Below are 26,733 nucleotides of genomic sequence, written 5' to 3'. Positions count from 1 at the left end.
CCCTGGCTCCAGACTAAATCAGGGTTTGCATTCCAGCTCTGTCTTTTGCAGGGCTGTGGCATCTTGCATGGACATCTAATCCGTGTAAGTGGATTTCTGCACTGATTAGGTGGAGGCTCTCATAACTCCATCATTTCACCCCTGAACGTTCTTGTATCGTCTCACACACGAGCTTTTGGGGGACACCACATATCCAAACCATAACACCCAGAGACCCGGAAGGCTGAGGCAGGAGGATGGCAATTGGAGGTCAGCCTGGGCAACTGAGTAAGACGGTGCCTCCAAATAAAAAAATAGAAAAGGGCTGGGGATGGAGCTCTGTGGGAGGTACGCTGGGTTCAGTCCCTGTACCAAGAACAGATCAAACAAACCCCAAAACTTAGGAACTGCAGGAAGATAGGGAGTTTCTTTTGTGTGGAACAGGAACCAGGATCAGAGTCCACGGTGAGTTCACTGGCTTGCACTCTCAGTACGAGAGGCCTTGCCAGGTACGCAGAGCTGTAAAAAGGTGGGCTCTTGGGAGACAAGGCGTTCCCGTATCTGGGGGTATTCAACCGTGTGCAGCTGCCAGGGACCTCGAGAGAGAGGATCGGGCCAGAGATCCCGGGCCCAGGGAGAGATCTTCATTCAAAACTCCAAGTCCAGTTTCTACCGCAGCATGTGGCTCTCACACCACGGTGAAGCTGGGGAACCTCAACTCCCAAGTCAGGGGCCTTCTGCATTATTTAATCACAGTGTGTCAGGTGCCGGGACTGGAACAGGGACAGCAGGGGCTCTGCCCTCGAGAAGTGTAGAGGAAGGGAAGAAAGCAGACGATTCCCAGGTGACGGAGGGACACTCCAGACGGTGACGGGATGGGGTAGGGGACGTCGAGATGCCATGGCCGGTGCTTAGGGTGACTGCTGGAATATTCCATTGCTGACTTACCTGCACTGAGAAGTCTGTTCCCCAGTCTCTTCCCCTGGGTGGTTCCAGGTAAAACTGTTCAAAAGAGAACCGCGCAGGAGATTCGGGAGGCAGAAGGTGCCTTGGTTTGAATGTCCTCCCCAAACCCATGTTGGCCTCTTGTACCCCTGTTACGGTGTAGGAGGGGGGACTCCAAGAGGGGATCAGGTCGTGGCCAGTGGAGTCATGCTGTCACCATGAGCAAGACGGGTCTGCCCCTCACTGTCCTTGACCCTCTCTGTGTCCTTCCACCATGTGGTGATGCAGCCAGAGGACCCTCGCCAACCACCAGGACCTTGCTGTTCCAGAACTCCCGGCCTCCGGCGCTGGGAGCCGGAGTATTTCTGCTGATTGTAGATCCCCCAATCTTTTGTGGGGCTTAGCGCAAAACAAACCAAGATGAAAGGGAAGCGTCAGCATTTACCCCTTGAAGGGCGCCGTGACGAGAGGAGGAGGTGATGGGACAGGCGGCCCCAGAGCTTCTGGCTGGACCTCACCCTATCTCCTTCCCCCCATCTTGACTTCACGACCCACGGCCCCGCTGACCAGCAGCAGCCCCGCCTCCTCTGGATGTTGGGCAGACAAAGCCATAGCCCCCCGCCCTCCACTGCGGCCCCTCTGAAGCCATCTTGCCAGGGGGTCGTGTCTGAGCCTCAGGCCGGCTGGTTGGTGACCCCTGTGCTCCTCCACCCCCTGCCCAGCTCCCCCCACAGCCGTGGAAGGTCTGACTCCCAAGGTGCGTCCCTCACCCCACAGCTCTCGGCGGTTCTGCCTCCCTGAGCGGGCCCTGCTCTTACCCCCCGAGAACCTCACAGCAGTAGCCGGGGGCCGGGACGCTGGAGCTGTCCCTTTGGCACCAGGAAGGCCCATCCTCGGCATCTCTGCTTCTTAGCACGGGCACCTCCCGGATCTTGGGAGATGCCAGGCCTGGGCCTCCCTCCCAGAGCCTCATCGACGGGTCCAAGATGCCGTCCAGGCACCGGCAGCTTTAAAAGGCGCTAGAGGGTCTTCCCCTCACCTCCCCCAGGGACGAAGTCGAACCCCGGTGTCCGTCAGCTGCTCGCAGGTGGCCCATCCTCCCGTTTCCTTCCACGATGTCTCTGGATGAAAACTGGCGTCAGACAGAAGGCATCCAATGTCCTCTCTGTTAGCGGGACTTCTCGGTGTGGCCGTGGGGACCTCTCTCTCCAGGAGGTTAGGATCGTGATGGGAACCAGAGTGAAGTGTGTGTTCGAGAATTCTGATGCCACCTGTCACCGTCCCTGTCACATCGGTTACCAAATCCCACCTTTGACTGAACCGAGGGCTATATTTATCAGGCAAATGCCAATTACAGGTTCCCGATGGCGTCTAACTCGAAGCAGAGTTTGTCACCGTTCAGCAGTGATTGTTTTTCTACTTGTTCCGTCTGGTTGTGACCTCCAAGAATCAACACATGGGCTCCTTTTTCTTGTTTTTTTTTTTTTTATATATATTTGTAAAGAAATCAAATGAGCAAAATGGGATTTCTGAGTCTCTTCAGCAAACCGTGGCAGGGTTTTAGGATTAGAATGTAATGAGGATAAAGGTGGATTCCGAGCCAGATGGTGCCGAAATCTAATTCCAGCTTCACCGTTGATTAACGGTATGGACCTCAAACCTCAGATTCCTCATCTGTAGAACAGTTCTCATTTTGTAGCGTCGGAGAGGAGATGAAATGAAGTAATGCATGATAGAACTTAGTGTAAAGCCCAACTTCCCATGAGTAACTTCCTGGGTATGAGCCACGAGAATTCTTAGGAAGTCTTTCTGCAACCTACAGAAGAAGCTTGGAGCTGTCGTTCTCTCTAAGACAATAACTGCCCACTTACATAACGAGGTCTAAATTTCACTTTGAAAGCCACACCCTAGAACATGCCCAAATAGAAGTGTCTGCTTATAATCCCAGCAATTTGGGAGGCTGAGGCAGGAGGATCACAAGTTCGAGGCCAGCCTCAGTACCATGGCTTAGAGTAAGCTGACATGTTGACTTGATGTGAGGTTTCCCAGGTGGAGTTGGGTGAGCCTTGCCAGGCCATTTACCAGGCTCTGGTCTTGGAGCTCTGCGCCCTCCCCTCCCCTCCCCTTGAAGATGGTGGTCATGCACCGCTATCCCACGTCTTCAAGTTCTCACGCTCTCCTGAGGTTGCTCCTTGGAGTTGACCTTGAGCTTTTCCCCAGGCAAACGCCATCTGATCCTAGAACGATCCAAGTAGGTCTGCTGCAGCTCAGCCCGGGCCCTGCTGGCTAAACTCAGGGCAGCTTGCCCAGCGCACGGTCACCTGCTCCGAGGAGCCAGTCCTGCGGCCATCTGCTGTCTGCCGTCACTCTGGTTTTTCCCCCTCGGCCCCAGTTTGAGCCAAGTTGAGGACTTTCTAGTTCTTCTGCACTTGGCTGCCCCGACAGACTTGTCCAGAAACACCCCACGGCGGGAGGAGGCTCAGGACAGACCCCAGTTTACCCCAGATGAGGTATGCTCTGGCATGGTTTGAGGGTAGTTTTGGGAAAACATTAATTTTCACATCTTTTAGGGAAAATACTAGTTTTCCCTTTATGGTGCTATTTTTAACAAGTGAATCAACCTAAAGAAAATATGGAATCAATAATAACAGTGCGGGCAGGAGACGCGGCTAACATCCTCCTCATGGCGATACGAGACTGCAGTACTGAGCTTCAAGCATGTCCCCGGGGGAGATGCTCCCCAGCTGCGTGAGCTTAGGCCAGTTATTCACTTCTCCGTAACTTGTCTGTACGGCAGCTTCTGACACCACTTCTGACCCCAAACACGCGACCCTTTTCAACACGGACGCTTTCGATTCTCAGGCGCCAGCTGGGGGTCCACGGCCCGGTTCAGTTCTGACCCCAGGTACCTGGAGTTAGTGTCACATCCCACGAGTTGAAGGCCTCTGTCCCACAAAACTGCCCCTAATTTAGATGCCACTCACAAGTCCGGGGCCACCCTTGCTTCCGCCTAGGTGACTCTCCATTTGGAGGTTCCTATAATGCCCCCCTTCAGGTTCAATGTTTTGCAGAATGACTCAGAACTCAAGAAAATCTTTACTTTTTTGGGGGTTTATTCTGAACAGCCAAATGGAAGAGAAACACAGGGATCTGGGTAGCGCTGCCTCGCCCGCAGTGGGCCAGCCGCCACCCCGGCACACCCCCAGCTCCTTGTCCCTCACGGCTGAGGGGTTTGTAGCTCAACCTGCAGCCTCCTCTGTGACCAGTCCCCATCCTGATGCTCTCTACCCCCACCCAGTCACCTCCTTAGCACCCACTCAGGTGAGGGCAAAAGGGGGTTCCATCCCTAACAAGACGCTGCTATCATTTAGAAACTTCCAGGGGTTTTAGGAACTGCATGCCGAGAAGCTGGGACAAAGTCCAGATATGTATTTTATCATGCCAGGCCTGTTTTCCTCAGGATGAATGACCTCACAGGGATGTTGTGTGAGTAGTAGATGAGATAAGGCTTATAAATAGGTATCACAGGATCTAACCGTGTAGCGGCTCAGTAAACACGAGCCAGGTGCTGCTGCTATTGAAGATGCAGGATATGGAGTAGGGGCAGGAAGAAATGTCAGTTGGCGACATTCTTAAAGCCACACTGTCCCTGTGCCGTGCCTTAAAAATCGACATTAACTAAACACTGGAAATAAACTCTCCATGTTGTTCCGCTTGGAGGCTGCCCCAGGATGATGTGATTGTCAGGGAGCGGGCGCACGTGTCTAACTTTGTTATCTATTTCTATGTTTATTTTTTGGTTCTAGGGTGGTCTCTCAATGAGCCACATCTCCAGTCCTTTTTTTTTTTTTTTTTTTTTTGAGACAGGGTCTTGGTAAGTTGTGAAGACGGGCCTTGAACTTGCTGGGATCCTCCTCCTGCCTCAGCCTCCTAAGTCACGGGGATTGTAGGTGTGCACCACTGCACCCGGTTTCTAACTTGGACATTAACTGTTTTATCAGAAGATCAACGTGATGAATTACACACCCACTTGTAAACTTCTGTCCTGTGGAAAAGACCACCTTAAAGGAATAGGATTTTTTTTTTCTTTCTCCTTGAGGGGTGTTAAGCAGCTTTGCCCATAGCCTGGTAATCATATCCTAAGATTCTTTAAAAATCTGCCCACAGATCCTTAACTGCTCTTGGAAGGAGCTTACCCCATCTGACTGGTTCCCTCGTTCACAAGTTAAATAAATTTTCTATGAGTCACATTTTTAAAATGTGAAAATACAGAATCCGGAGGCCTGATTGGAATAATGCCAGGTCTCAGGGAGCTCTCTGTACCCGTGATCCAGTCCACTGAGCGCCCACAGGGCACCTTGGTGTGCAGGACACCACGTCGGGGACTGCAGGGAAGACAGCAGACCGGTCTCTATAGTGGACGGTTTCTTGGTGACTCATGGGGAGGCAGGAAGTAGAAAAACCATTTCTTCTCCTGCAAGAAGGAGAAGCCGCCCGCCCAGGCAGCCAGGTGTTGGCGTGGCCCTCGGGGCTCGGCCCTGGCATCCTTTGTTGGACACGAATCATTGTGCAGATTGCCAACATCAGAGAAGGCCATTCTGGAACAAAAAACAAAAAAAAAAAAAACAACCGAGATTAAGGCAAAAATAAGACGATTGCTCAAGCCTGCTGGGGAGCAGATAGAGACCAGGGCACTGGCCACACCTCAGAAACCCCCAAGGCACCCCGTCTCCGTCTGTTTCGTGAGGCTTAAAACGAAATACCGGATGCTCGATAATCTATAAGAAAAGAGATGTGTTGGGCGCAAAATTCTGGAGAGTGGAAAGTCCAAACAGAGCTGTGGTGGAGAGAGGGCCCTGGGCTGCGTCACAACGTGGCGCATGGCATCACAAAGAGACAGAGGTCGGTGGCGAGAAAGAGGAGCCTGGGGCGGGCTGGGCTCACTCTTCTCTAACAACCTGCCCTGGCAGGAAATCACAGTGTGCTCCCATGAGACAGCCGGCCCCTGGATGCTGGCAGCCTCCCCTCACCAGGTGGTCACGGCCGGCCAGCTCCCGCTAGGCCCCGCTCGGGAGGGTCCCACCACCATTCAGCACTTTCACCACGGGTGACCGAGCTTCAGCACCTGGGCTTTGGGGGGACGAACTTCATTCACATCATAGCAGTGCCCCGATCCTGTCCCCCACGAGTGACAGGGACTTCTTTACCCACCAGTGCCAGCCTCACTCTCTTGGTCTCGTTTGGAGGGAAGAATGATTGTCCCCCCCCCCCCAGGTATCAGCCCCACTTCTCGACAACGTCCAACGCAGAGCAAATGCCCACTTCCTCGGAACCGTCCCCGCTGAGCACCTGACCCAGGCCCCATCTCACAAGCCCATCCTAACCCCCTCCTACCGGGGTCTTTTGACCAGAACTGATAAGGGACACGCTATCGAGGGACCGATCCGTAGAAGGGGACGTGGAACAGAGACCTCTGTCCCCAGCAGGCTTCCCTTGTGAGGCTGTGGGCTGACTGATGGGGCATTTGGGGGAGAGTGAGTGTGTGTCAGGGAGGGGACTTGGCTACTGCCACCGTTGTTGTTGGACGCCACCATCTAACCCCGCTGTCCTCTGATCTCTGTGTCCTTTGTCCAGTGGTCAAAATGTTGGCCACGAGTTTCTGATGGGCTGAGCCTGGGGAAAGGGGACTTTTCTAACAACGATTGGTGCCATGAACCATTTCCCCAAAGCTAGGGTTTGGAGGGTGAGCAGTGGAAATCCCAACTTTGGCCAATAAGAATGGGGAAGCTCCCACAGGCCCCCCCCAACCCGGCAAAGACCACGAGGGAAGAACCACAGGTGGTCGCTAAAGAGCCTTCTAAGTAAAACGAGTCCTGCCGTCTGCAGGATTTGGGGGTGGAGGGGTGGGGGGACGTGGACTATGCTGAAGTTTCCTAGGCCAGATTGCTTGGAAAAATAGAGATTTCTCACGACCTTAACGCCGGCTTCCGAGTCAGACATCTCTGGTTAGCATCCCATTCCTCCATTTAACTAGCTGTGTGGTTCTGCACAAGCTTCTTAACCCCTCTGAGCCGCAGCCTCTTCATCTGTAAGAGAGATGATCACACCTATCTCGATGGATGGTCCTAAGGATGGAGATCATCTGTAAAAGGCACTTCTCATCTTTAAACCAGAGCGTGCACAGAGAATTCTGGATAAATGGTAACCGAGATCATCAGGGTCCCCACAAAGCGCTCCGATTCTCTTCTGAATTAATGTTGAACAAAGATCAAAGTGGGTTGGAGAGAGACCTCCCCAGGCGACGTTCAGTTTTCAGGAATCTTGTGAACTCGGTGTTAAGCTGTGGGTAGCTTAGAACCTGCCATCGCAGGGAGTAGTTATACCGTGGAAATTGGCAGAGGACGCCGCCAAGCCTCCACCTCCCAGCCACTCCCAGCCGGCTGTCACCTAGCTGACTCTCGCCCTGTGCTGCCCTTCTTTGTTGGAAGACCTGGCAGAGGACACTGGCTGCCCGCTGTGGTTCACTAAGCCCTGGGAATCCCGCTTCTCTGCAAAAAAACCCCCCAGCTCGTCTCTAGTGCTGAATAAACATGACGTTGGTTTAAACATTAATTATCATCAAAAGCTGATCCGTTGCTGCTTGTGCAGTCAATCTGATGGGAATTGTGGGTGAGGGATTCAGAGAAGGATACTCTGTGCTCTGGCAGGGGCAGGGCTCAGCTGAGACGGTGCTGGCTGTGCCCACAGGCCGGGGGGTCTTCCTATGTTGCTAAGATTTTTCTCCCTCTTCATTCCTTGGATTCTCGGTTGAAAGGAGTGACAGCTTTAGAGTCCCTATGTGGGAGGGGGTTGGCTTCAGCAACGTGGGCTCCAGGAGGGATGGGGGGATTTATCTTAAAGCTTCCTTTTGAGTAGCAGTCCACAGTGTTAACGGAGACTGCTGTGATACGAATCAGTAAAAATAGCAGGGTTCTCCACCGAGTCTCGTGCTTCACCCAAAACTGGGAAGATATCCATTGCCTCTCTCACCAAGAGACTATAAACGCGGAGGTGGTTTTGAAGGCTAATAGAAATTCTGGGTTGAGCTAAAGTCATCCCCCGCTCCAACAAAGCCCTCCCTTGGAACTACCCCCAGTTGAGAGCATCTTTAAAGGCTCCTAACTGCCAGGATGGGACAAAGGAAAGGGTTCCTGGGGCAGAGGGTGACAGCAGGTATAGCTTGGTGGCACATGGAGACAGACCGTGAGAATGGAAACTGTAGCGCCTCTGGAGTCAGATTCTCTTCATTCAGATCTTGCCCGCTGTGTGATCTGGGGTAATTTACTCTACCTCTCTGAGATTCTGAGAATGAGAACACTCGCCCCGCAGGCTGTGAGGATTCTGTGAGATATTGCAGGGACGGGTTCCAAATGGACAGGAAGTTGTCAACTGAAAATTAGTTTTTTTTTTGGGTATCAGCAAGGAGGAGAGGTGGATGTGGGAGAGGGGAGGGAAGAGAGGAGAGAGGGCATCGGCGGGGAGTCTCGGCAGGTGATGGCAAATGGAAGATGTAGGGTGGGGGCCCCCCCCTGCAAGTGCAAGAGAGCTCAGAATAGCAGCGGTATCGACAGCAGAGCGCCTGAGCAGCACCGCTCGAATTACGGGTGTTTAATTGGATTCCTCCAGGGGTGACTCACCGCCTTTGATACTTGCTGTTCCCTCGTGGAGTCTCTGTCACGGAGTTCCAAAATTTTCCACCTGCACTTGCAATCTCTAGGCCTCGTTCCAATGAAATCCAGGACGGTGCGTCCGTCCCGGCACCCGCCTGCCAGTGTGGCTCTGTCCTCCGTCACGCAGCTTCTGCAATGTGCCAGGCTCCAGGTGATGTGCTAGGGTCACCGAGGAGAGGAGGGGGTCCCCTCAGGGGCACAGTCTAGTTAGGGGGGAACACAAACGCTGAGGTGGTATCCCTGGGGCCACAGGAGGGCGAGAGGGGGCTGTGGCAGCAGGAAGGAAGAGGACCTGATCCAGCCCCGGAGCTTCCAGAAGGTTCAGGGGCAGCTTGGAGGCTGGGGGGGAAGGGGTCCTGGACCACGTGACCCCGGGCGGGAGGAAGAGCTGGACAGACTGAAGGACGCAGAGTGGGGTTCCCACTGGAATGAGCTGCAGGCCAGGGCACAGAGGGGCTCTGCTGTGGTGACCCCCGGCTGACTGTGTGAGTCTGGGAGGAAAGGAGTGGCTGAGAGACACACGGACCAGACCCAGAGAAAGGACCGAAGGCAAAGGGCACAGAGAAAGCAGCGTTGCAAGGTCCCGGGTCTGGGGACCGTCAGCATTTCATCCCGGGTCCCTCCTTGGCTGAGCACCACGGGGTGCATCGCTTAGGTTTCATGGTCACCTATTGGATGGTTTAGAGAAACACGCCTTTAGTGACCCCCTCCCGGGGTTGTCTGGTGGAGGGACGGAGCGCAGGTGAGCACAGAGGAATTCTGTCTTTGCTGGCCAGGCTGGCCCTTGCCCTCACCTCCTGTGTGTCCAGGGGCTGTGAATCTGTCACACGCTGGTGTTCACTGCTGGTAACCACTTGTTCTATCTCCTCTCTGGCCGATGCTCTTACATCCTCAGTCATTTCACATTTGAGGCTAAATACTGTCATCTGGAAATGGCCCACTGGAGTCTCCATTCCTCGCAGCGGCTGGGCAGTTTAAAAAGCCACCACAAAACCCAACACAGACCTTTAAAAAAATCAGGAGCTGGGAAGGTAGTTCAGTGGTACAGCGTGTGCTTAGCACATATAAGGCCCTGTGTTCAATCCCTAGCACCCCCACCAAAAAAAAAAAAATACCCCCCAGAACAAAAAGCAAACAAAGAAAAAAATTAAATAGGCTTATTGCAAAACTGAAAATCAAAGATACACAGAAGCAAATTAAATAGCCATTCCTTCAAAATTAACAAACCATTTTGGGGCGGGGGTTGGTTCCTGGGGTTGAACTCAGGGGCACTTGACCACTGAGCCCTATTTTGTATTTCATTTAGAGACAGGGTCTCACTGAGTTGCTGAGTGCTTCACTTTTGCTGAGGCTGACTTTGAACTCAGGATCCTCCTGCCTCAGCCTCCGGAGCCACTGGGATGACAGGTGTGTGCTAGGGCACCCGGCTATCAAAGCATGGACTCTTTTCTTTTTTCAATGCCTACGTACTTTGTGAAATCAGAACATAACATTTCCTAACCAGTTGTTGTTGTTTTTTTAATGGTTCATTCTCTCACAGGGATAACATCTCTTCCAAGCCTCGTGCTTAATGCTTGTGGAACTCCCTTGTGCACATGTACCATAATTGGTTTCGGCAGCCCCATCATTGGACGTGAGGTTGTTCCCAATTTTCTGTTATTGTCAACAAGGCGATGCTTGTACTAGACATCATCATCGCTCAGTCTTTATGTGCCCACAATCATCTCCTTAGGATAAAACCCTAAACAGAGTCGACAGACTGGAGGGTCTCAGTGTTGCTGAGTCCTGAGCATGGATCTGTCCTAGCGTCCTTAATGGCAACTGTCCGTCCATTGGACATCACTGTCAGGTTCCCCTTGGAGTCTTGCTTGCTGTCTTTTCAAACTCTCACCTGAGTGGAAATTCGTGCACAGAGGGCTCTTCAGCCGGAGTGGGGAGAACCGAGGCTAGGATACTCTGCTATTATCCCGACCATCGGGCCTTTTGGAGACTTCCTCCCCCTCCGAGGGAGTGGCCTCTGGGCCAGGGACTGCTCAGAAGATGAGGCTGATACTGAAACAGTGACTTCCCTCCTTGTCCTGACCCATGTTCTTCGGCCACAACAGGAGACCGCAGACCTGGTAATTCACAAAGCTGTGTATCTCCCACAATGCTGGAGCCCGGAACATCCCAGGCACAGAGCAGCCTGGGAGGGCTCAGCACAGCGTGGCAGGGGGCAGGGGGCGAGACAGAGGACACCCACCAGCGGAACCCACCCTGGTGTCAGGAACCATCGCGACACAAGGGCCTTGAGCCTTAACCGAGACCCATGGCCTCCCAGGGCCCCACTCCTCAGTACTCTTACAACTAAATTGAAATCCTATTAAAATTACATTTCAACATGAGTTTAAAAGCCTAGCGGTCCTCTTGAAGGATGACCAGATGAAACACAGGACGTCCAGCTTAATCTGAATCAATAGGAATTCCAGATAAGCAGTGAACGCTCTCTTGAGTACAAGTATGTTCCCTGTTGAGACAGACTAAAGTTTGTTGTGTGTCTGAAATGCAAATATAATTGTAAGCTCTGCTCTCTTTTTTTAACACAATATCTTTATTTTATTGTCTATTTTTAATGTGGAGCTGAGGATTGAACCCAGGGCCCCGCACAGGCTAGGCGAGCACTCTACCGCTGAGCCGCAATCCCGGCCCCTAAAGCTCTTCATTTTTAAAAATTCACTTTTATTTTTTGAGGTACTGGGGATTGAATCCAGGGGTTCTCTCCCGCTGAGTGACACCCCTCAGCCCCTATTTTAAAATTCATTTTGAGACAGGGTCTTGCTGTGCGGCCCAGGCTGGCCTCAAACTGGCCATCCTCCTGCCTCGGACTCCTGAGTAGCTGGGATCACAGGCCTGTGCCACCACACCCAGCTGTGAGCACTGTGTTTCCATTTGCTAAATCTGGCGCCCCTGTCCCCTTGGGTGGCTCACCAGATCCATTGTAAGTCAGCTGTGTGTTCTCGGGCGCCCCCTGCAGGCCGCCAGCGGCAGCTCTGGTGTCGACGACGTTCTTCCTGGAGTTGGAAAACTGCACCTGCAAACAGTTCTTTGAAGACGTGCATGTCATTCCCTCTTCTTGCCTCTTATTTCTTCTTCCTTTCTTCCATCTTCCTTCACTTCTTACTCTTCCTTCCCATCTTTGATTAATTCTGAACCAGCTAAGCCAACGGCCTTAGGGCTGGGGTTGGGGACATCGGGGCCAGTCTATTCTCTCTGTGGTTTGAAGGGGAGCACTTCAGTGTCTCAGCCTAGGCAGGACTTGGGAGGAGTCTGGGTGGGGGAGGGGGAGAGTAGAAAATTTAAAAAAAAAAAAAATTACCCAAACTCAGTATCTCCTCCACACTTCAGTGGAGTGAAGGGCGGGTAGAAGATCAGATGTGTGGCAGAACCCTCTGGATCGCATTGGCGGGCACTGGAGGAGGTCTGTTGGCCAACCTTATGTGCGCCGGACACGGCCCAATTCCCTGCTGCTACCTGGAGAAGGAAATGGTCCCTGGGCCCTAGATCAGGACCGTGGGGTGTGTGAGAGCCCTGCTGCCACTCCACGGGGTCTTGGTCGCTGGCCTGATTCTCAGTGTCTCCAGGAAGTGAAAATTGAGTCCGGAAGCCTGGCCCTCAGTGGGCCCTCAAGAGCTGTTTTCTGGAAGAGTCTGTGGATCCATGGACAGTCGTCCGTTCTCTGGACACAGGGTTCTTCACTCCTGGGAGGTGAAGGTGATTTATTTCTTCAGCTTTGCAATTTGGCCCTCAGTGCTCGCCATAGCTCTTTCTGAAGGTCAGGGGCCAGAAGCATTTTTCGATACGGGGCCACTTGTCAGTATCTCAGGCCTGGGAGGCCGTTGAGTCCCTGTCACGGTGACTCAATTCTGCCATGGTCGTGTGACAACAGCCACGTCACCCACAGATGAGTGGACATGACTGTTCAACAGCGAAAGGACAGCATTGCCATTTGGTTCAAAGCTCTCAGTGGCTTTACTATTGATCCTGGAAGGGCACGGCGTTTCGTTCCACAAAATAGGACGCACAGAGGCTGGAAGCGGAGGGACTCAGTCCTCCTTGGATGGCCAGCCCTCCGCCGAGCTGCCACTTGCCTGGCAGGCACAGGGCCCAGGGTCCCACCGTCAGCACTACTGAAAGAAAAAGGATCGAAAAACTCAGACAGTCTAGAACACTCTTGGAGGAGAAGAGTACCCTGTGCGGGAGGGAGGTGACACACTTTTGGGGACTGAGCTTCACATCCCAGAACGAGGGTCTGATTACAACCGAGGGACCCTGTGGATGGAGGTTGACACGCTGGTCGTTCAATGAGCCACTGAGAGGCGACCAAGAGCGTGGCCTTCAAAAACGCATCCCCAGGGCTTTTCCTTCATAGATGTGTCACCTGAGCCCACGGGCAGCCACCTCTCTGGTCCCTGGGTCTCCGGTGTGATGTTGAGAGATAGCCCAGCTCCGGGGCTCCCTGGGGACTTGTCAACACTTAGGCTGCCCCGGGAACCCCACTTCAGCTCAGGAACCCAGCGGAGCCAAGGAGCACGTTCATGATCTGGCCCCCTGTGAGGGTGAGCCACGTCCCCTGCCGCTGGGTGGCAGGAATGACTCAGCCCAGCTGCTCCCTCCCACCCAGGGCAGAGGGGTGGACGGAAGTGGCCTTCCCTACACCCCTGCTCCACGTGGGCCAATCCTGGTCGAGGCTCACAGGACCCCAGGTGAAGGCGTTTTCCTTTTCACCTGCGACGGCTCTGACGCTGAGATCGTTCACGGCCAAGGGTGGAACTGAGACCTGTCCTGGGATCCGGGTGGATGCAGAGCAAGTCCTCTCTCTACTGGGAGAACAGGGCTCTAGGGGTCACCGAAACAGAGGTCCAGAGACTTTCCCAGAATCACGGGGCGTTTGGACTTGGACCGGAGCTCCAAATCCCACATCAGTGATCCATCTTATTTTTTTTCTCTCTCCTGCTGTGACCAAAAGACCTGACAAGAACAATGAGAGGAGGGAAAGCTGACTTGGGGGCTCATGTTTTCAGAGGTCGTAGTCCACAGATGGCTGACTCCATTCTTTGGGCTCTGGGTGAGGCGGAACATCATGGCGGAGGAGTGGAGTTGGAAAGGCTCAGGACGGGACCCTCAGGAAGCAGAGAGCACTGCTCCACACGGACAAAACACATACCCCCAGGCACAGCTCCAGGGACCCACCTCCTCCAGCCACACACCCCCCTGCCCAGAGCCACCACCCAGTTAATCCCTATCAGGGGACTGATCCACAGATTAGGTCAAGGCTCCCATCCCCGTCATTTCAGCCCTGAACCTCCTTGCATTGTCTCACACAGGAGCTCTGGGGGACACCTCACCTCCTAACATAACCACCTCCAAGGTCAACGTTCCTTCCTCTGCTTCTTACCCTCCAGAGAGGTCTGCAGCCTCTGCGACTTGCAGAAAAGGAGCCAAATAAGTACTATTTTAAAAAGTCAGCCCTTTCCTCTGACAGTCTGCTTTGGCCTTCCCATCGCCGTCCCTGGGGGCTTCCGTTAGACTACAACTGACTCCAGCTGCAGACCAGGTCACTTTCAAAGAAATTTTGTAAATCAGCAGCACTATTATCCCGACAGGGCCTACCACCTCTCCAAAGCTGGTCAAATGGCCAATTTTCCACCATTGTCCCAGCATGAAAGGCCATAAAGAAGAATGGACAGCTCGTAAGTCACACTCCTTTCCTCCCTGAACTCATTTGGTTGTTGGAGATTCTCTCTCTCTCTCTCTCTCTCTCTCTCTCTCTCTCTCCATCTTCTCCTCTCTCATGTTTCAAGAATTCTTGATAAAGCTATCTCTGTCGATTCTGGTTGTAACCCAGGAGTTCTCAAGTTCAGCATGATTGACATATTTAAGGGATCACTGTCGACCAGGGGTTGTCCTGGGCACTGTAGGGTGTTTAGCGCCATCTTTGGACTCTTCCCACTGGATGCCAGGAACAGCCCCCCACCCATGCACACACCCAGTTGGAATAACCAAAAACGTCTTCAGACATGACATTTGTCCTCGGGGATCCAAAATCACCCTCGCTGAGAACCACCCAGGCGGCCTGATCCCTGTGTGGGTGTGGAGAAGGATTCGGAACCCCTCCACGTGACTGATCACCAGCAGGAACAGCCCGTGCCTCTGGCAAGCCGGAGCTCGCTCACCTGGGGCACCTGCCACCTGCGAGACATTCTGGGGCGGGGCTGGAAAAATGTCTCGGGTGCCGCTGGCAGCCGAGATGTGAGCTGCAGCAGGACACTCTGGCTCTGGTCCTGAAAGATGGATTGGAAGACCATGGGCACTTCCTGACCCTCAAAGGGCAGGGCCCTGGATGCTGGCAGTGGACTGCGCTATGGAAAGGAGCCAGCAGGTGGAGCTCTTTTGAAGATGCTGCAGGATGCGACTGACAGGCCAACTCAGACTCTGAAGTCCATCTCTAGTCCTGGCCCAGTTCCCACTAGCAGGAGGGACCAGCTGAGACTCTTGACCTGTTTCCACATCACTAAAATAACAGTCTTAACAATCCCTCTCGGGCCGGGGCTGTGGCTCCGTGGTAGAGCACTCACCTAGCATGCATGAGGCCCTGGGTTCCATCCTCAGCACCACATAAAGTCAAATAAAGACATTGTGTCCACCTCTAACTGGGTGCATAGCATTTGTTGCATTAGATATTAAAAGTAATCAAGAGATGATTTAACGTCTAGAGGAGAATGTGTGAAGGGTCTAGACAAATACTAAGCCATTTTATGTACAGAATTTGAGCATCCTGGGATTTTGGGGGTCCTAGAGGGAATCCCCCATGGAGACTGAGGGATTAACTATCTGGGTGTGCCTCCTATCTCAGCTGCCAGAGGGGCAGCTTTATGAGGGTCTTGGTCTTGCTTGCTGATGTATCCCCAAGCCCAGGACAGTGTCAGAAGATGCTCAATAAAGATGTGCAGAGAGGATGCCCACATGTACACCCTTAGGGAAGCGGTTAGAAAATAGATCTCAATGGCCACAGACCTAATCAAGCCATTTGTACCTAATGGTTCCACTTCTGAGACTCTAAGCATCCCCTCTCCAAATAAGCCAATGAGAAGAAAAATCTTCACACCAACTAACATTTATCCTGAAATAGCACAAGCCACCTGAAAACCCACCTCTGTAATCAGATACGGATGTAGTGAACACCGCCCTTGTGAATCGACATGGTGAAGTTCCAGGCAGCCATTACAATATTACTTATAGTAAGACAAGCTGACTTTTATAGCATTCACAACAAACTATCATGCCTAAGGAAAAACTGTGTCTGTAGCCCAATTACTGAGATTATAGGAGTGAGCACCCCCCCCCGCCTCAACACACCTTCGGTGGGAATATGTACAATGTCCCCGGGGGGCAATTTGGAATATTCTATTAAAATATAAGTGTTCATGTCACTTGACTAAGCAATTGCATTTCTGAGAGTTTATCATTGAGATGTATCAGATAAATACCCAGAAGTCTATGCATACAAAACTAGTTAAATAAATCACTGTATATCAACATAATAGAATATAGTGCATTCATTAAAAATGAATATATTTGCATGAACTGACAGGGAAAAATGCCTGTCAGTTCATGCAAATATTATTAAGTAAAAAAAAAAAAGAAAAAGCCAAAAAAGCAGATTGCCAAAATATTTTTGTATAATAACAATAGCGTCACATATGGTAGCATAAGCATTTTAAAAATTAGGAGAGCTAGGTGCAGCGGCGCATGCCTGTAATCCCAGCAGTTTGGGAGGCTGAGGCAGGAGAATCGCGAGTTCAAAGCCAGCCTCAGCAAAATCGAGGCACTAAGCAACTCAGTGATACCCTGTCTCTAAATAAAATACAAAATAGGGCTGGGGATGTGGCTCAGTGGTCAAGTGCCCTTAAGTTCAATCCACGGTTCCCCCCAACCTGCCAAAAGAAAAAAAAGAAAAAAAATCACAAGAGATATAGATCAAACTGTTAGCAATAGTTTTGCTAAAGGATTAGCAAAATTTTCTCTGTGCTGTGAACTTTTGTAATGCTAAGGTTTTTTTTTCCCCCCTTTGATATGAGGATTGAATCTAGAGGCCCTTTATCACTGAGCTACACCCCCAGCCCTTTATTATTATTATTATTATTATTATTATTATTATTATTATTATTATTATTATTATTTTGAGATAGGGTCTTGCTAAATTGCTTAGGGCCTCACTAAATTGCTCTCACTGGCCTTGAACTTGTGATCCTCCTGCCTCAGCCTCCTGAGTTGCTGGGATTACAGGCCTGTACCACCACACCTGGCCTGCTTAGGATTGCTTAACGTAAACCGACAGAAAAAAATAAAACTATAAAACAACCTGAGCCTGCAACAGAGGAGCTCCTGCCCAACAGCACAACAGGCACAAGGAGACCAGAAGCACAGATCCCGGTGCCATTCACAGGGACGGACCGTTGCTGAGCAGTGGGATAACGAAGGGGCAGTGTTTGGAAGGCTCCTCTTGAGGGCCAACTTGTACCGTGGCCGTGTGTATCAGTCTGGGTTCTCCAGAGAGACAGAACCGAGAGGACACAGGACAGAGGACTTGTTGGGGGAGCTGGCTCACAGGACGGCAGAGGCTGAGGAGTCCCACGTGGGCTGTGGGCCAGCTGGGGAACCAGAGACCCTGGTGGTGTGGCTCAGTGCAGGCCTGAAGCCTCCAAACCAGGGGAGCTGAAGCTGCAGCCAGCCCACGCTCCCGGGGGACGTTAGTACAAGGTGGAGACTGATGTCCGAGGGCAAGAGGAGAAGGGCGCCCTGCTCCAAGAGGGGGGCTGGGAAGGAGCGAGGGAGGGCGACAGAAATACAGGGAGAACACCCCCCCCAGAACCTTCTCCTTGTCCTTCTGCATCCGGGCTCCCAGCCACACTGAGGCCGGTTCCTCCCACACAGTCCGGGACGGACAGGCCAGGCTCCTCTGGAGAGCCCTCCTGGACTCTTCCAGAAACTGTGCTTCACCAGCCCCTGAGGCATCCCTCAATCCAGTCAGGTCGACACCCAAAGTGACCACCAAGCACCCACGGGCTGTGCGGGAGGACCCCCTCCCACAGCCCCTCTTTGCTCAAGCGGGGGATGCTGGGGGCGTGTTCTGTTGATGTGGCCTTGTTTCCCCAGGATGGATGACATTCAGCTCTGCAAGGACATCATGGACCTCAAGCAGGAGCTGCAGAACTTGGTCGCCATCCCAGGTAACCATGTGCGGGCTCACTCCCTGCTAGCAGCTGCTTGGGGGCCCCCGGCCGGCTCCATCTGCACCCCAGGGTTCATCTCTCCTCCGAGCCTGGCTTCACTCTTGCACCCTGAACACGGGGTCCAAGAACAAGTTCAAGCCGGGCCAGGCCTGGCCACGTTTGGACCCTGGGAAAGTCACCTCTCTGAGACTCAGTGTCTCTCTGAAAATAGAACATAACAACAGTAATAGTACCCGATTCACTAACTGTAAATGTCACCGTGACAAAGGTACATTGCAGACCCAACGCTTAGCTTGATATGTGGCCCAAACCGTCCAATAAATATTAGCAATTACTATCATCCTTATTCTGCTTGGGAACAAGTAGAAGATCGTGGTTATGGGCTGAGGTTGTGGCTCAGGGGTAGAGCGCGTGCCTAGCATGTGTGAGGCTCTGGGGATAAACCACTGAGCCCACTGTCCTAATTGAAAGGGGCCAGCTCCATGGTGTGTGAATTATATCTCTATAAAAATCACCAAAACCAGTTAAGCATTAAAAAAATTAAACCATAAATAAATGGGAAAAAAAAATACTATAGTCCAGTCACCACTAGAAATTCTGATTCATTTGGTCAGGTGCGGGACCTGGTCATTTTGGAAAGCTTTCCAGTCAGGCAAGGGGGCACATGCCAGTAATCCTGGTGGCTGGGGAGGCTGAGGCAGGAGGGTCACAAGTTTCTAAGCCAGCCTGAGTAACCCGGTGAGACCCCGTCTGGAAATAAAACGCAAAGGGATGTGGCTCAGTGGAGGAACACCCCTGGGTTCCACCCCAAGGACTAGGGGGTCGTGGGGATACCTTCCACATGATGGTGATGAGCAGCCAGGGGTGAGAGCCACCAGGCTGGTTCCACTCTTCTAGCTCTTCCAGGGGGAATATGGTGGAAAGGTGTATTTATTTGGTGTGGTCCCCAGAACAAATCCCCACTGCTCTGGTGACTTACAACAAGACGTCCACATACCGACAGGCCGTGCTCTCTCCAGAGGCTTAGAGGAGAGTCTCCGTCTCTTCCACCAACGGAAGGTCCCGGTCAGTCCTTGGCTGACAGCGGTATCACCCCAGCCTGCCTCTGACGTCTGCTCTTCCGAGGACCCCGGTCACTGGAGGACAGAGAGTCCGCTGTAATGAGCGTAACTTAATTTTAGCTTCACTAATCCCATCTGCCACGTGATTTTTCAAATTACTTTGGAAATGGGCTATTTCTGCACAGGGTGGACAGGAATATTGAGAGGACCTATTTCCCATTAGAGTTGACATGAACTTATCCACGGGGCTGGGGGCATATTCTGCTCACTCCAGCCTCACAAGGGCCTGAAACCCGGAAGCCAGTAGAACGTTCTTGGCCACCAACTCCCATTTTGGGTACAAAATTCAATCCCCCCCCCCCCCGTAGCACCCGAGCCATGCAAGGCCCCTCCACCTCCCTTTCCTGACCTCCCTATGTCACCGCCCGACTCTCGGGGCTTCTGGGTTCCAATTTCCATCTCCCTGGAGATGCATTTGGGTGACCGTGTCCTCCCAGGGCCCATTGTTAGCTCCGCAGGACACATGGGATCCCACCAAGGCCAAGGAGGCATGAGTGTGTGACCACGGAGTCCACCAAGACTACCCGGGGGGGGGGGCTGTGGCGGCCTCCAGAGCAGGCATGGAAATTGGCACTTTTTGGTTTGACAGTGACCGGGGGCAGTTGGCGACCAGGGCCAGACGGAGGGCCAGGAGAACAAGATACCTCAAAGGCTCTCCCCAAACTCCGCAGGCAGGATAAACATTTTAAATGCATGCCAAGAAAAATTCAGGATGAGCCAAATATCCAAAGTGTAAAGGCAGGATTGGCGGTGACATCCCACGGGCAGGGGCCAGGGAGGCTGCAGCCCGGGACCTGGACACCACAGGCCCCCTGGGAAACGCATCCTGCTGGAGTGACATGCCACCCGTGTCCCTGCTGAGAACACAACTCAGACCAAGTTCAGGGCTCAAGTGCCACAGAGCCCCGGGCCCTACCTCAGCCCCCACTGATTCCCCTGCAAACTGCTTCTTCCTATGACTTCTGTGCAGAAATCCAGAGCCTCTTCCTCTCCTGCCTTCCCAAGCCTCCTTCCCCCACCCCCCGCCCTTCCCCTCCATCCTTCTTGCTGGGGGACTTTCTCTGTCTTCCCTGGGCCACTGACAGGTTGCTAGATGGATGTAGCTGCATTTAGGAGGAGAAAAATGAATGTTCCTAGCAACACAGTGACCATAAAGTATTCAGTGGAGAGTAAACAGCCAATAAAATCATGCTTTTTTTTTTTTTTTGAGCCAAGGTCAGAAAATAATTTGCCAGTGTGTTGATCGTCGGGGAACTCTGATTGGACAACAGCCCAAGTCCAAAATCTCACACCACCTCCGTCCGCTGCCACCCCTGCGTCCTGAGAGCGGGGCATACTGAGGTGTGGCCGTGGACGTGAAAACAGTGTCACCTTCACAGGGTTGTTGGAAGTGGTTCTCAACTGCGGGGGGCGGGGGGTTGCTCCCCCAGGGATGTTTGGCAAGGTCTGGAGACATTTTTAGATGCTGTGACTTCTGGGAGAGGGAAGCCACTGGCCCTGGCTTAGAGGTAGCGGGGAGGACATTGTGGTGCTGAGAAGTGATTTAGGGAATCAGACTCATAAGCCCCACCTTGGTCAGAGCGCTGTCCTGGTCATCGGGAACTGGGGACTGCTCACAATTCCACTGCGCTTCTTCATGAGCTGGTGGCCTTTTGGTGAATGAGACAAACCTACCATTCAGACGTATGGATCTGTGGGTTCCAGATCCATGGATTCAACCAACCCTAGATTTTTAAAACTGGGGGGCACAGCATTGTCTCTGTACTGAACATGGTGCAGACCTTCTTTCTTGGTGTTATTTCCTAAACAATAGGGTGTAACAAAACTATTTCCACAGCACCGACATTGGATCGGGTATTATAAGTGAGCTAGAGATGGCTTAAAGTCTCCGGGAGGGTGTGCAGGGGGGTGACTGAAACCAACCCGCATAGATTCCGAAGGACGACTCTCTTCTCACCTCCAGTTCTGCGTCCAGATCTGGAGGCCGTCAGCGCCCCTAAGTGGGCAGATGGACAAGCTGCCTGCATTTTTTTTTTTTTTCATTCTGTACGGATTTGAGCCGAAAGAGCTGGAAGTGGGTTTAGGATTTTTGCCCCTGGGCTCCTTCTGTTTTGACCTTCAGCCCGTCTTTCCTTGTCCTCTTGGCCCTGGGTATTTGGGACAGGCTAATGTCATCAGCGTGGACAATCGTTTTTTTCTTTTTTTTTCCCCTGAGAAACTGGTTCACCCACACCACACAGCAGGTCCCTCCTGAACAGCCCCCGCACCCAAACCCCGGCCAGCGCTTGGTCCCCCTCTGTCTTCTACAGATCCCCCTTGCGGGGTCACCACCATTTTCTGAGTGCACTCCGAGGCCGGGCAGAGTCACACACTGATGTCTGCTGCCTTTTTGAGCCTGATTCTGTGTGTATTTTACAGATGAGGAAACCGAGACTTGAAGAGGCCACGTGGCTTCTTGAGGTTCACACAGCGAGGGAACGGGCAGAGCCAGGACCCTGACCCAGCCCCTGGGACTCAAGGGCTTCCAGGGGTTGTCCTCGACTGTTTCTTGACTGATGCTTTGTTCTTCCCAGAAGAAGAAAAAACCAAGCTGCAGAAGCAGAGGGAGGACGAGCTCATCCAGAAGATCCACAGACTCGTGCAGAAGAGAGACTTCCTCGTGGACGACGCGGAGGTGGAGCGGCTAAGGTGCGTGGGGACACATCCTCAAGCCTGCGGCCACCGGACCCCAGCCTCCTCCTTCCCCACAAAACCCACGCTCTGCTCCCGAGAGGCCCTGCCTTGCCCAGCACACACACACGGCCCCCACCAGGCTCCCCAGTCACTGACCCCAAATGAATCCCAGCCTTCAGGACTGAGGACCTGCTTCCCACTCAATAGAACTCCAAGCCAGTCCCCCAGCGTCTTGCAAAGTCCTGTGTGTCTTCAGTGAATGTCATTTAGGGAGGTGCCCTGGGGCGGGGAGATGGCTTCACATAACAAAGTTTCCCAACTCATCAAGGCAGCTTCTAGAAACTTCTCTCATCAGTATCCACAGAAACTCTGCCCCTATATCGCCTTGTTTCCGTCCCCTGCCCCCCCCCAGTGTCCCCAATTCCTTCCTTCCTTTCCCTTCTCCTCAGTGGCTCCAAGGCCCTTTTATACCCATTCCTACTGGCCAGTTTGACCCGGATGACCACAGGCCCAGGGTTCTGGAAGGTTCCTGAGGAGTCTGGGCATAGAAAACGCTCAGAATGTCGATTCTTAATAATTTTTGTCTCCAAACAAAGCCTTTGAAGTCTCTCTCTTTGTGGAGGGCAACTGTTAATTCTGTGTCCCCTGAGGTCCCTCTCCAAGGCCCCTGGATAGGCCTTGCCTTGCTCAGCTGGGCTGGGACTATCAACTTTATTCCTGGTGACCTTGATGAGCTGAGGTGACTTTCTAAGACCGTCCACACATCTGTGGGAGCACAGGTGACGGGGGTGGCTTGAAGGTACAGGGTCAGGAGAGATGTTGCCCAGCTCACTGAACCCCCAGCCGGAGAGCTGGGTCCTGTCATGTCCATCTCTGCTCTGGGCTCTCACCCTAGCTCTGCATCCGTATTCACCCACTGTCCACACGTCTCTGGTTCAGAGCAGTTCAACGCGCACGATCCCCACGCGCCCCACACAGAGCACACACAACACGTGGGTACCCTCCGCAAAGCTCTACCCCCGGTCCCACGCGTTTAGCACCTCGCGCCCCCTTCCCTTGGCGCCTAGACGTTTCCTCGCTCACTCTGCTCTCTCTTTTGCACATCTGCCTTCCCAGGGAGCAAGAAGAAGACAAGGAAATGGCCGATTTCCTGAGAATCAAGTTAAAACCTCTAGACAAAGTAGCCAAATCTCCAGCCAGTGAGTGCCTTCACCCTTCCTCCTGTTCCCCCACCAGAGAGAGGGAAGGATATTTCAGAGAGATCTGGGACCAGAGGGAACTGCAATCCAGTTCCCCAGGCCCACGTTCCACCACAGCAGTGGTCCTTCCCTGGTCACATGGTTTGGTGAGGCCCCGGGAACTCTGGCTGGGATCTCTGGAGGGCCCCAGAAGCACTTCTCAGAAATCGAGCCTTAACGAAAGACCTAGAGCAGAAAGGTTAAAAAAAAGTCTGGGAAATGCCGCAAGGTGGACCCTTGATTTGGGGGAACCAGTGTCCACCAGGAAATTAAAGTGATGCTGGCTCCTCCTGTCAAGGAGCTGTCTTCTCTTTCTTTGTCCCACTGCTGAATTCAAGGGCCTCCTTCAGTTATAAGAAACGATGCTCAGCTCCATCTGGTCTAAGCAAAAAAAAGAGGATTTGTTGGAGGAAGGGGGACAAGAAACAGGGTGTCAGAGACAGGACATGATCAGCGTTCCCCCACTCTCCTTCCATCTCTCATCTCTGCCCTTCTTGGCATGCTAACTTCATGTCCCCCTATCACACACCCCTTCTCCATGGATCAGAATCCCAGAACCATGGCTTGGCAGCTCCGAGGCGATGCCAGGTCTGTTCTCCTGGTATTTTAATACACAAATCTCAGGGGAAGACTCTGGTCTCCCTTCGATCCGGTTCCCATCTCTGAGACCAGGGACTGTTATGGAGAGGTTGGGGTACCCTGATTGGCCAGGTCTGTGTCACGTGCCCTCCCCCTCCAGCAGCCACAGAGACAGGAGCTGTTACCAGGGTCAGGGCTGGAATCTTGTTGGGGATACAAAAAACCAGAAGCTGCACCGTGTTTACAGACACAAACCCAGTTTACTTTGCCATCTGTTACCTCCTGGGAGAACATCTGTTACCTCCTGGTTGTGTGGTGGCTCACACCTATAATCTCAGCTACTTGGGAAGCTGAGGCAGGAGGATCACAAGTTGGAGGCCAGCCTGGGTGACTTAGCAAGACCCCATCTCAAAAAATAAAATAAAATAAAAATGAAAAGAGCTTCGTGGGTTCAATTCCAAGCACCATAAGAAAAAAAGGCAGGGGAAGGGAGGGAGTCTGTCTTGCCTTCTTTTGATTCCTAAGACCACAAGGCACACGATCCCTGCCTGAAGCCGGCATCCTCGAGGGACAGGCTCTTCTAAAAAAAAAAAGGCAAAATAGAAAAACTCCACTCAACAATTTGGAGAAGGAGCAAGAAAACCTTCCTTCTGTGTGAGGTTAGGGATAGAAGAAAGAAATGATCTCAGAAATCGAAACACCCAGCCCATACCATAAGCAAGAGGTGAAGTGTGAGCCCACAATACTCATCCTGGTGCTTAAATCCCAGATGGAAAGATAAAAGCAAATTGAAAACCAGTGAAATCTCTGGGGCCCTAGCAAGAGCAAATGCAGAAGTGATCAGTGAGTCTTCTGCATCCCCTGATACACAGCACTACCCTGGAGAAAAACGACTCCCACCAAGAGGAGCGCTCAGTAAATATCAAAACACAACAAGAATTGTACCACCATGAAGCGTGGTGGTGCACACCTGTAATCCCCGTGGTTTGGGAGGCTGAGGCTGGAGGATCACAAGTTCAAAGCCAGCCTCAGCAATTTAGTGAGGCCCTACGTAACTTAGAAAGACCTGATCTCAAAATGAAAAATAAAGAAAGGTGAGATATGAGTCAATGGCTAACTGCTCTGGGATCAATCTCCAGTACAAAACACACACACACACACACACACACACACACACACACACAAATACACACACACAAATACACACACCCAAAATAAAATAAAATAAAACTGTACCACTGTGAGGAAAATCAGTGGGTGCAACGAAGAGAATGCTCTCCCAAGAACCATACCTAACAACTATTTTAAAGAGACAATACATACATTTAAATAATTAGAGATAAGGAATGAAACGAAAGCTCAAAAGCAGGATGCTATGAAAAAAGAATTGATTGATTTACAAAAAAATCGCCCTTTTAAAAAATTGTCACTAAAGTAAAAACTCAATGGACTAAAGAGACACAGTTGAAGGTACAGCTCATAAACTGGAAAGCAGACCTGAGGAAATTACCCAACATAAACAGAAAAAGTTGTAAAATACGAGAGGCCATGAATCAGAGAGGATAGAATGAGAAGGTCCGATTCTATCTAGTAGGCAATCCAGGAGGAGAGGAAACAGCTAACGTGGGGGTGGGTATCTGAAAATATAGGATCATTTTCCATATTTGAAAGATGTGACCCCCTCAGATCGAATGCCAGGTCATGTGTGAGGCTTGGCATTTACAATGGTGGCTAGGAGAGGGCTGTGGTTGGAAGCTGAGAGCTGGAAGCCAGCGGGCCCAGAGGGAAGTGGGACCAGTCACTGGACATATATAATGCACAGCAGCTCTCCATATCACCTGAGCAAGGCCTGGCCTGGGCTTGGGGTGGGCTGGGGCTGCCGGTGCTCAGGGCTCTCCTTGTCTCACCTCTCCCTCTCTCCCTCTCTCCCTCTGTGCTTCTACTTTGCTGCAGGCTCCCGGGCAGAGAAGAAAGCAGAGCCCCCACCTAGCAAGCCCACAGTGGCCAAGACTGGGCTGGCACTCATCAAGGATTGCTGCGGGGCCACCCAGTGCAACATCATGTAGCCCCCACACGGGGTGCCCCGGAGCCACGGGGACCCCCTCCCACCCTCTTGTCGTCGTAGCCCCCATTTCATCGGGGCCTAAGAGCTCTCCAAGGCTTCCGGAAGGGGTTGAAGGCAAGCCTGTGACTGCCGCCAGGGGCCATGGGGCGCGGCAGGCGGGCCGGCCGCCCTGTACAGAGTGTAGCAATAGGGAGTCCCTCACCGTCGCATGGCCCTCCCCAGAGCATGCCCAACCCAGGAGTCTGCCTCACCAATTATCCAACCACCAGGAAGGTCCTCCCTCAGAAAAGTTGATCTCCACTTCTATTTAGCTGTATCTAACCCACTGTGCAAGTCATCTGGGAGAGGGGCATCGGTCCCCAGGTGTGTATAGTTGTGACTTCTCAACAATCTAGCACCGTGTTGGACACCTCCCCCTCCACCCTCCCAGCTCTGCTGTCAGGCCTACCCCAAATAGGCACAGGTCCCATCCCCCGTCTGTCCTCTCCCAGGGACCGTGCCCCCCACTGGAGGGCCCTACACGTAGCCCACGCATCTCTCAGGCACCGTCAGTGTCACGTTCTTGGAGGCCGATGGCCTGTCTGTAAAGACTTGAGCTTGTGTGCCACGCTGTGGTCACATCTCCTGCTTCCTCCCATCCTGTGTCTGGGCCCAGTTCACATCGGGAGGGTGTCCACTGTGCTCTTGGCTCTTCTTTTACTTGCCATGTCTGGCCCAGGGGCACGAAGCTGAGTGGGGACAGGTCTGGGCAGCAGCTGATCCAGTGCTTGGAAGAAAGAGGGGATCCAAGGCCAAGGCCAGGACAGACGGAAGGGGACCCAGAACAGACGTCGTTACCCACCGGGGGCCACTGCAGGAGTGCCAGTGGGATGTCACCACACCAGCCCAACACCCAGACCTCCATCAAGAACGCTGACAGGCGGGAGAGACCGCGTGACCCAGCCGTGTCCCATCCTCTGGTGGCGTATTTGAACCAGCCTAACAATTCCACCTGTCCAACTTGATGTACATTTGCTATAGCCAGCCCGGCACAGCCCGTGTGACCTCTCTGTCCGTGTATGTGTGTCGTGACCGGCCTTAGTAGTTAGTGTAACTCAAGGTTCGCTGATGTTCCGTCATCCATCAGAGAAAATAAAATGGAAACCACATACA

At 52.6% G+C, this 26,733-nt stretch overlaps 1 protein-coding gene and 1 long non-coding RNA gene across 8 annotated transcripts in view; one reads left to right on the top strand and one right to left on the bottom strand.

The window, feature by feature from the left end:
* Bmerb1 (bMERB domain containing 1) overlaps positions 1-26,733 on the top strand; it is a 110,323-nt gene extending 83,590 nt beyond the window's left edge. Inside the window, exons 3-7 of one of the 7 annotated variants that reach the window (XM_040276733.2) lie at positions 17,829-17,902; positions 18,909-19,062; positions 21,603-21,714; positions 22,816-22,898; positions 25,470-25,649. In XM_040276733.2, coding sequence (XP_040132667.1) covers positions 17,829-17,902; positions 18,909-19,062; positions 21,603-21,714; positions 22,816-22,898; positions 25,470-25,506 — 460 coding nt within the window. In that variant the 3' untranslated portion in view covers positions 25,507-25,649. Of the gene's footprint in view, positions 1-17,828; positions 17,903-18,908; positions 19,063-21,599; positions 21,715-22,815; positions 22,899-25,469 lie in introns of all 7 variants that reach the window. The other 6 variants (XM_021725418.3, XM_078024315.1, XM_078024314.1 and 3 more) reach the window with 6 other exon arrangements.
* On the bottom strand, positions 4,020-9,249 carry LOC120887211 (uncharacterized). The gene is made up of 3 exons (XR_005730310.2): positions 8,601-9,249; positions 6,898-7,010; positions 4,020-5,522 (listed from the first exon to the last, which is right to left on the bottom strand). It is a non-coding gene; the product is annotated as an uncharacterized LOC120887211 (long non-coding RNA).

Source organism: Ictidomys tridecemlineatus, chromosome 10 (assembly GCF_052094955.1).
Source record: "Ictidomys tridecemlineatus isolate mIctTri1 chromosome 10, mIctTri1.hap1, whole genome shotgun sequence".
Lineage (NCBI taxonomy): Eukaryota > Metazoa > Chordata > Mammalia > Rodentia > Sciuridae > Ictidomys > Ictidomys tridecemlineatus.
Note: the sequence above shows the minus strand (reverse complement) of the source record. Positions and strands in the feature narration are given on the sequence as shown.